Genomic DNA, 10,633 nt, shown 5'->3' with positions numbered 1-10,633 from the left:
TACTTAAGTAATCAAGTAAAATTACTGAAGTATTTTACACCCCTGCCGGAGGTTGACGTCACGCAATGTAAACTCCGCCACTTTTGCAGGCCATCAGGAGATGATGCTAGAGCGGCTGTAGCATTGGTATCGACAGTGGTCGAAATATAAATTAAAACCAGACTATTTAGACCTTACAAACCTTACACCATTTTAACATGGTAGACAGCTGCTGTGCGCTGGGATGCCATAACAGGGAAAGCTAGGGTTTTCCATCCGGGACGTCCCATATATTGTGCTTAAATGGTAACTAAACCCCTGGTCAGAGCCTAACTCCACCCACTGCCAATATTTGAAAAATGCTGGAAAAGTGGGCGGAGACAGAGGTGACGAACCGAGGGCGGGGCTGAGCGGGGGGCGTGCACCTGAGACCGTGGTGAGCTCGTGCAGGGGCGTGGTTAGTAAGTGCCATCATACGTCACAGGGGTGTGAAACGTCCGATAGGAAAATTCAACTGCAGTAGCCACCGTTCAACCTGAAGAGGGCAGCACTCAGACGTTTTTACACCATATATTGTAGAATTAAAACACTTTATAACCAAATGTCAAAACATTTACTTGAATCAATGCACAGCACTAATAAAGACACAGTCTTACAGATCATTAACTCAAAAAAGTCGTTTTAGGGTTTAGTTACCCTTTAATTTATGTGTCCTGCACGTGACCTCCTTTGTCCCGTTTCTTGCCCTCTCACGCAGTATTCGTTAAGTAAATCAGAAAATCCTGAACATTCGAGGAAGGCTGTGGAATCTGGTCGCTCCCGCTTCACAGCAAGCGGCGCTCGTGCTAACACCATTCCGTCCATGTTTTGACTTCAGTAAATCAGTTTTGGCAAATACAAACAACGTGATTATTTTTCATGAGTCCAACATCTAGCCGTGAAAGAAAACATGCAATCTACCCGAGATGTGATCAATAAGGGAAGAAACATTTTACATTTAAGTAATAGCTTCTTTACCTTGTAGCCTAATCTCAGTGTGACTAAAGGTTTACAAAACTGAGCACATTCATTCTGAAGGACATCAGTTCAGTTGTGATCAGTGTAATGTTTTTTTTCTTTTGCCATCATACTTAACACATGCATATGAAAAGACATAAAAATGAGACCATGTTTGTGTTCCTTGTGAAATAGTAAAGCAACAGGAAATTAAGGGTCTGTTCACACTACAGCTGAATGTAGGCTACATCTTTTATTTGCATCCTTTACTTCTTTATACTTCAGCTAATTTAATTACAAACAAAAGGACATAAACTTATAATGAACCCTGCGTTACATTTGATTTCAGTGATTATGTAAACATGTTGTCAGTCTGGACTTGAATATGGCAGATGAAAAAAACAAACATATTTCAGCAGTGTAATTCACACAGTTCACCAGAGGAGGGCATTCAAACATCAATTTTAAATGCATATTGAAATATAAGAATACATTTCAACTTGACAGACTGTTGATAGACGGCAATCTTTAACTTTCATAAGTTATTCTGCACACAGTAAATGATAACATTGAAACATATGCTACTTAATGATTGTTGCATGTTTGTTGCCCTACTAAAGGTTTCATTTGTTTGACAAAACATTTTATATTTAGTGATAAACTAATCATTTTCTATAAATGGTTTCTGCACTTTTGCCTTTCAGACAGAATCTCACACAAGCTCCCATCTTTCACTGGTAGTTATTTTCAGAACATCACTGGACAAACTTTACCACATATTAAAGCTTTTTTATGCACTATGTAGGACTTTTATTTTGTTCTAGTGTTATGACGTCATAAAGCCGCGCCGCGCTGTGAGTCGACTGAAGAAAGGTTTGTGTTTTTAGCCATTTAAAGTGTTTAAATCGATACCCGTTGGAGCAATTTCATAGTTTTTAATAAGCTATGTAAAATCAATTATTGTTTAATGTATTACGGCAGCGCTTCATCTTACATTAATGAGCGCTAATTTATGTGATTAAAGCGCATCCACACATCTGTAACAGAAAAGTGCGCCTCAGTTTGCTTCCTTTATCGTGAATCGGTTTAATAAACACGAACTGACGAGCAAGAACTAGCCTGCGTCCTGATGTGCTTACGATCCATCCTAAATTCTGTGATATTAGTCATTTTCAATATTATTTAGGGCAGATAGGGTGGATAGTATTCATATTGGGACGCAGGGCTAGTGATGGAGAAACGGAGCTTTTAGAAACTCGAGTCAATTGAATCAATTGCTTCGAAAAACGATTCAGTGATTCGAATCGCTTGAATCACCGCGAAACAAACGTGTAACTCTTACAAACCTGTATTTAACAAGTGCACTAACAGAAATCTGATATAATACATGTTATCTACAAATACCAACAATATAAATCATTAATACCTAATAATGAACTTTCTAGATTATTTGAAGTAGTTTATTGATTTCTTGTGCTAGTTTCCCACATGAAAAAAACTATAGTGTTTTTGAACCATACTATAGTAAAGTACTTGAATTAATTTGTTGTGGTAATTCTATAGTTGCTGTGGTGATATAACAACTATAGTAAACAAATTACTCGTACTGTATGAAGTTTTCTACAATTATAAGGTATACTATTCTACAATACACTACAATTTACTGTAGTAAATTCAATTATACTGCAATATTACAGTTTATCAGTTCTCTATAGTTAATACTACATTATGCTGTAGCATTCATTAACAAAGTGTTGTAAATACTATAATATATACATGGTAAAATACACTCTACTATAGTATGGTTCAAAAACACTATAGTATTTACAATGAATTACTATGTCGCTTCCTAACATTTTTTCATGTGTTTTTTTTTTAATAAAAATCAGGCTAATCAGGCCATTTAAGGCCAGTAACTCCCACTTTGACTGACTCCCTTATCAGTGCGCTGACTACTGAACTGAGCTGATTGTTTGTCATCTTAAATGTCACAGAGTGTCCAAACACACAGAGAAACTGGTGAAGTAACCGAGATCCACGTGACACACAATTACAAAGATGGCGTTTATTAAGGAGGAGATTGAAGACGTGAAGATTGAAGACGTGAAGATTGAAGAAGTATTCAGTCTGAAACAAGAAGATACTGAGGAACAAACAGGTTGGTTTTCATTCTCAAAGATGAACTCACTCATTTGATCCTTAATAAAGGGGTCATCGGATGCAAAATAAGGGTTTTTAAGTGTTTTTATGAATCTTTGCAAATCGCCTTTCCTAATAATGCGCTAGTTTGCCAGTTTCACAGCTGGAGTTTAAAGTCTGCTCATCACTCCCTGGAAGAGAGGGGCGGGGTCAGCAGAGCTCATTAGCATTTAAAGCAACATGCACTATAATGGCTTAATGAAAACAGAGCTGATTTTGACAGGCAAAAAAGGTGTTTTTTACACTACCATTGAGAAATTTTAACCAAAGTATGTTATAGACCTTTAATTAAGACCCTAAAAAATCATATCAACTTTATTAGAAAATATATTTCATATCAACAAATTAGAAAACATAATACAGAAGTAGCCAAAACAAAACAATTATTTTTTCAACATTATTCCATGGTCTGTCTACTGGATTCTGATTGGCTGGCAGGTATGCAGTAAAACCGTTTAATGCACAGGTAGTTCCAAGTCAGTTTAAGCACCGTTCCATATTAATGCGGTGCTTTAATTGATGCACACAAACCCACACTCATCACTCACACACAAACAGATAAACAGAGAGAGAGAAATTAACTGTTTGTAGAGAGATGCGCAGCACAGAAGTAATGCGCACACACAACTGTCATCTTTCTCTCTCTCTCGATTGACAATTAATTGAAATAAATGCTATTATTCATTCAAATAAATGTGATCTTACCGCACTATTTCATTTGTGTCTGATTTGAAGCAGACAGCGCTAACAAGCCGTAACTGATGACAATAACTGTCATTTTTACCCATTCGGTTAAATATTGCGCTGCAAAGAGCAATACTAGTTTTAACTTGTCTATAACTTGGTAAATGATCATGGAATAAGCGGGACGCGTCGGGTGGTTCTTGGCCTCCACGTCGTGCATTTAAAATCCTTTAATGCACGGCAAACCATTGATTATACTTTACTTAACATTTTACTTCTGAATTGGAAACAATGGAAAACACCTTTATTCCTTGAGATACAAACTTTTAAAGGGTATAAAATAGAAAAACATGTTTTCTTTTTGAGAGACAAATTAAATGAGAGCTGTTTTTAATCACCTTTTGACTAACAATATTCAGTATTCAAAATTCTTCATAAAAACAGATATTCTGCAAAATTTAATGTAGTTGAGTAGACATGGTTTTTCAGTATTTTAGACAAATTACAAATTTACCAGCTCTCTTGAGCTAAACTTTTAAACTTGAAAGGATAGTTCACCCAAAAATGAAAATTACACCATGATTTACTCACCCTCAAGTTACCCAAGGTCAGCGTTTCCAAATCCCAGTCCTCACGCCAAGGCAGGTGAGCGCTGTGGAAAGTGTGTGCCTACGTGCCCGTGGTTTCTGTCCCTTGAGAACGCACACAATCTATGCGTCATGTTTCTTGGTCAGGAGTTTCTTGGTCAGGTTGTGTGTTCAGTTCTCGAGGGTGCTGAACGTGCTCATTGTGAGTGTTATCCAATGAGAAGCTCTATCTGCATTTGTCTCGAGTGATGAGTGACAAGTGTTTTCGTCTCGTGGTTCGGGTCCCGCTGTTGCTGAGGCACGGTGAAGACTCAGATCGTGGGATTCGCGGGGTTGAGATGCTTTTTTTGGGCTATCGGATCCCGCGGATAGCTCTCAAGTTGAGCAGCGCTTTAGGGGATGTGTGCCTCCGTGTTTGGATTCTAACACTCGAGGGCATGTTCTGCTTTCGCGTTTGTCTCGGCGAAGAGCACGTGCGTTTCTCACCTCGCGGTCATCGCTTTGATCTGTGGAATCCGCACACCCTCTTTAAACGTGTTGTCAGGAGTGTAGCTGTCTGCAGATGGTTATGCTCCAGCCCAAGCTTACTTTGTTCTGGAATATGACGGTCTGAGGGCAGCCATGTTCTAGCCTGGCTCCTTAATTAGGTTGGATTCCCCTTGGCACAACTTCTCTCGATTAAGCGCTGAAGTGTTTGTCTAGGAATCTGCTATTCGAGGATAGCTGTGTTCCAGCTCAGAGACTGCTTCCCTTTTTAGGGTTTTTACATAGTGGTCTCCGTAAGTCCCTTACATGGACTGTGTTGTCTCCCCTTCGGGGTTTTAAGTAGATGGCCCACTTCCATGGTCTGGGCTGTCTTCAGCCTTATCTGAGTGAACTGCTATTCGAGGATAGCTGTGTCCAGCCCTCTAGTGTTTTGGCCTCAGCTTACATCAGGCTTGGATCTCTGACTGTGATACTTATGTGTTCGCTCTTTAGCGAATCATTTACTGAGGGTCCGGATCTCCCTCTTGTGAGCTCCTGGTCAATAACACGGTGCTTTGCTATCCTACTGTAGGACTGACATGGATTGGGGACCTCCTTAGTATAACCATCTGAGGGTGGTTATAGTCCAGCCACTGTTACGGCAGGACGGGCTAACTTGAATACAGCTATCTACTGCAGTTGCGGTGGGCCCTCTCCTCGATTGGTTCCCCTTTCCTAGAGCCTAGCTATCTGAGAATAGCTATGTGCTAGCTTAGTGATCGCTCCCCTGCTTTGGGTTTTAAGTAGCGGTCTCTTGAGCCCTTACTCAGACAGTGCTGTCTCCCCTCTTTGGGTCGTTAATAGACAGCCCACTCTTTGTGGTCTGGGTAGTTTCAGTCGGTCCCCCTTCCGGTAGCCCCTCCTAGGTACATAGTTATTGGAGGATATCTATGTGCTAGCTCAGTGACCGCTCCCCTTCTTAGGGTCTTTAAGTAGCAGTCTCTTTGAGCCCTTGCCTAGACAGTGCTATGTCCCCTGCTAGGGTAGTAAGTAGATGGACCACTCTCTGTGGTCTGGGCAGCTCTGTAGGAAGGCTATCTTGTTATTCTGGTCCACAAGTCTTCATAAGACCTTAGGGACATAGCTATTTGAGGATAGCTGTGTTCTAACTCAGCAGCTACTCGCTTTACCTGGGATTTAAGTAGCGATCTCTTGAGCTCCTCTAGAGGCTTTCTAGTTAGCCTCTTCAGTGGTCTTGTGTATTCAGGCTAGTTCTGCTCACATAGCATAGCTATCTGAAGATAGCTGTGCTCTTAACTTGGGTGGGATGTTCCCCTTGATCTATTCAAGTTCCCCCGTTTCTGCCAAGCTGTGTGAGTGGCCCGTGGCATCAGTGGCATGGCCCCTTTCTACAGTAGGCTTAGGTGTATGTATGTCGCTTCCTTAGTGCTCTCCCACCAGGTGGACAGGCATGCGCCTCGGCACGGCATGGTTGGATTTCGTTCCCCATAATGCCCCCTAGGGGCATAGTTCCCTAGAAGGGGAACGTCTCTGGTTATGCATGTAACAAGACGCTGCGCCCCCTTGCCATGCATTCGGCCTGCCTGTCTACATCTCCTTCAGACAGCTAAATGGATGAAGTATTCAGCAGGTGCCTTTTTATACTTCCGGGCACCCAAGTTCGAATCCTGGTTCGTGGTCCTTTGCCACGCCCACGCTCCCCTTTCTCTTCACCCAATGCTTTCCCGTCTACTCTAAACTGTCCTGTCCAAATAAAGGCATAAAAAAGCCCATAAATAATTCTTTAAAAAAATTAAAATAAAATGAAGGCCTTCTGAAGTTAGGTCCTTGTACGGGAAATGCACCCCAGAATAACAGAAATAAAACATTTCTCTCGATTAACTCAACTCAACTCAACTCAATTTTTATTTATAGAGCACTTTCAAAGCCATTAAAATGGACCAAAGTGCTGTCCATAATACTGGAAATACTAAAATTCATACAAACATGGAGTGACAAGACATAACAAATAGCCAACCATTCACAATTCTTCAACCCAATTAAACGCCAAAAGCTTGATAGAATAAATAGGTCTTCAGGTCCTTTTTAAAAATGTCCATACTCGACGATGATTTTAAGGATAACGGTAATACATTCCAGAGTGTAGGAGCCGCCACAGAAAAAGCACGGTCTCCACTGCGCCTCAACCGAGAGCACGGAACGGTTAAAAGCATATTTTGAGAGGAACGTAGATGACGTTGGGACTGGTAAGGAATTAACATGTCTTTTATATATTCAGCTTTATGCAAAGCTTTATAGACAAACATTAGCACCTTGTATTGTATTCTATATTTTACAGGCAGCCAATGAAGGGATATCAATACAGGTGTTATGTGGTCTCGTTTTTTAGTATTTGTCAAAATCCTTGCTGCAGCATTCTGGACATACTGAAGACGGGTAATCAAAGATTCACTTACGCCCAGATAGAGAGCATTACAATAATCCAACCTTGTAGAAACAAAAGCATGCAAAACAGTCTCCAAGTCATTTTTTGAAAGGATGGATTTCAGTTTAGACAATTTTCTTAACTGAAAAAAAGATGTTTTCACCACGCTATTAACTTGCCGATCAAAGCGGATTTCAGAATCAAAAAGTACTCCAAGATTCTTCACGTAACTATTATTGGATAGTAGTCCATAACTTTCAATCAGGCCATTTCCAGACATTTTGTTCCCAAACACAATAAACTCAGACTTACTCTCATTTAGTTGTAAAAAATTATTTGCTAGCCATCCCTTTACCTCAGTCAGACACTTATAAAAATTAGCAAAAGATGTACAGCCATCACACTCCAACGGAAAATACAATTGAAGATCATCAGCATACAAATGATCATTAATGTTGTATTGCCTAAAAATCGATGCCAAGGGTAACATATATAATGAGAATAGAGTCGGACCAAGAATTGATCCCTGCGGAACCCCCCAAGTGACAGTCGCAGATGACGAGAAATGATTTCCAATTTTAACTAAGCATGTCCTGTCCTGCAGGTAGGAAGAGAACCACTTAAGGGCTACCCCATTTATCCCACCATACTCTCTAAGACGTTCTATTAAAATCGCATGATCCAAAGTATCGAAAGCTGCAGTTAAATCCAACATCATTAAGGCAACACTTTTCCCGGAGTCAATACTTAACAAAATATCATTTGTAACCTTTAATAATGCTGACTCAGTGCTATGTTTGGTCCGAAAACCAGACTGAAAAGTATCCATTATATTGTTTCCACTCAAAAAATCAACAAGTTGATTGTGGACAGCTTTCTCTAAGATCTTATTCATAAAAGGTAATTTGGAAATAGGCCTAAAATTTTTTAATTCCTGTGAATCCAAATTCATTTTCTTTAAGACTGGTTCAATTACAGCTTGCTTAAACTCTAACGGTACAATACCATGAAATAAGCTACTGTTTATAATCGATAATATATTAGGACCATAACATCGTTGTGATTGTGTCAACCTAAAATAAAGCTCTACAAATACATTTTTAACTACAAATAAACTTTTTAAAATATATTTGTCACAACTTACAAGGTCCAATTCTTTCCATTTTTTTTCCCAGTAACAACTGAGAAATGTGTCCAAATGTCAGACCCGCCTTGTTTTGCTTTTAAATAGAGATGCACCGATTGCAAAAAATTCAAATTTTCAGATTTTTTTTGTTAGTGTGACCTTCCAAAAACGATTTTGCCGATTCAGATTTTCTTTCTAAAAACTATAATTGACAGCATATACAAACAAAAATATATACTTTTTTTTTAATGCAATTTTTTTTTAAACATTACAATTCCCCCAATGTGGACAAACTTACAGATGTACTCTCACTTAAACAACTCTCAAAATAAGATGCTCTGTCCAGGCTGATCATGCGAAAAACTGACTGAGTCCGGTCCCTGGATGGTCGATTGGTGTATCTCTACTTTTATATAATAAAAACCTGCTTTAATCTTGTTCTCAACTTCATTCATTTGTTTACTCCATTGTTCTTGTTTACCCCTGTAAAGGTAAATCCGCCTGCTCCCATGAGATTTCTGTCGAGACCTGCAGGATCCCAGTCCCAAAGCAGTCCCCTATTGGGTTTTTATGTTTTGTTTTGTTTTATAAGGGGCTTTGATGACTGCCAGATTGAAAGAATTTGAGACGTGTTCAAAAGAAAAGGGTTAACAATTTATAATATAAGGTTCTGAGATTACAGGTTACAGTAACTAGGATCTAGCATACACGTGGTTGTGTTTGATGCTTTACATGTGTAAATGTTTTTATGTTTGTTGCTATGCGTCAAACCGGGGTTAAACTACATATGTTTCTTTCCGCTTTAGACCTGATGCCACTGAAAGAGGAGAGTCAAGATCTCAATGAAGTGGAAGAAAATAATCAATATGAGAAACCTCATCAGTTCATGACTGGAGAAAAAGATTTTAGTGACTTAAAGATTGAAAAGACATCCTCACAAAACAAACGAACTAGAAACATTAAAGGCCACATGAAAGTTCAAACTGGAAAAAGCCCTTTCACTTGCCAACAGTGTGAAAGAAGTTTCAGTCACAAAAAAACCCTTAACAGGCACATGAAAATTCACACCGGAGCAAAGCCATTCGCCTGCCAACAGTGTGGAAAGAGATTCTCTGATAGAACAAACCTTAACACACACACGAGTGTTCACACTGGAGAGAAACCTTTCACCTGCTCTCAGTGTGGAAAGAGTTTTACACAGAAAAAACATCTTAATGCCCACATGAGTCTTCACACTGGACAGTGCCTCTACACCTGCAAACTGTGTGGAAAAAGTTTCTCACAAAAAGGAAATCTTAAGACTCACATGAGAACTCACACTGGAGAAAAGCCATTCACATGTGATCAGTGTGAAAAGAGTTTCACACACAAAAAAAACCTTAATGTCCACATGCAATATCATATGATCAGATTAAAAGAAAAACTTAACCATTCCATTCACACAAGAGAGAGGGGTTTCATATGTCATCAGTGTAGAAGGAGCTTCGAAGACAGGATATGCCTTAAGAATCATGTAATAACTCATGCTGGAGAGAAGCCTTTCATGTGCGATCACTGTGGAAAGAATTGCGCAAATCAAGCAAACCTTGAGATTCACATAAGAGTTCACAATGGAGAGAAGCCATTCATCTGCACTCAGTGTGGAAAGAGTTTTCCGTACAAAGGAAACCTTAAGATTCACATAAGAGTTCACACTGGAGAGAGGCCTTACAAGTGTCTTCAGTGTGAGAAGAGTTTCATGTATCACTCAGGCTTGAAACATCACTTACAGACTTACGCACACCGCAAGCGTGAGCTTCACGTCAGCGTCACTGCAGCTGCAGACTCCTGAGAGTATTCACACTGGAAGCGTTTGAACAGCGTCACAGCAGCGGCTCCAAAGCTGCATATGTCTTTACAAAGACAGCTATAAATTTGTTTTTAGAAGTTGATTTACAAATCTAAGCCATATGCATTCATTCTGAAGGACATCAGTTCAGTTGAGATCAGTGCAATATTTTTTCTTTTTCCATCATACTTGAAAAGACATACATGTGAGACCCTGTTTGTGTTCCTTGTGAAAGAGGAAAGTTCTAAACACACTGCACAATTTTCAGCTGTTCTAGACGAAAGATTGGCATCGTGAAACAATTGTGGCCAATGAGAAATCGC

The 10,633-nt window shown here is 39.5% G+C and overlaps 1 protein-coding gene across 1 annotated transcript; it reads left to right on the top strand.

Annotated features, from left to right (window-relative positions):
* Nucleotides 1-1,469: 1,469 nt before the first annotated feature.
* On the top strand, nucleotides 1,470-10,313 carry LOC131536750 (gastrula zinc finger protein XlCGF8.2DB-like). Its single transcript, XM_058769843.1, has 3 exons — nucleotides 1,470-1,848; nucleotides 2,970-3,133; nucleotides 9,289-10,313. Exons 2-3 carry the CDS (start codon nucleotides 3,034-3,036, stop codon nucleotides 10,311-10,313), a joined length of 1,125 nt encoding a protein of 374 aa, XP_058625826.1. The 5' UTR covers nucleotides 1,470-1,848; nucleotides 2,970-3,033.
* The last annotated feature ends 320 nt before the right edge of the window (nucleotides 10,314-10,633 follow it).

Source organism: Onychostoma macrolepis, chromosome 03 (genome assembly GCF_012432095.1).
Source record: "Onychostoma macrolepis isolate SWU-2019 chromosome 03, ASM1243209v1, whole genome shotgun sequence".
Lineage (NCBI taxonomy): Eukaryota > Metazoa > Chordata > Actinopteri > Cypriniformes > Cyprinidae > Onychostoma > Onychostoma macrolepis.
Note: the sequence above shows the minus strand (reverse complement) of the source record. Positions and strands in the feature narration are given on the sequence as shown.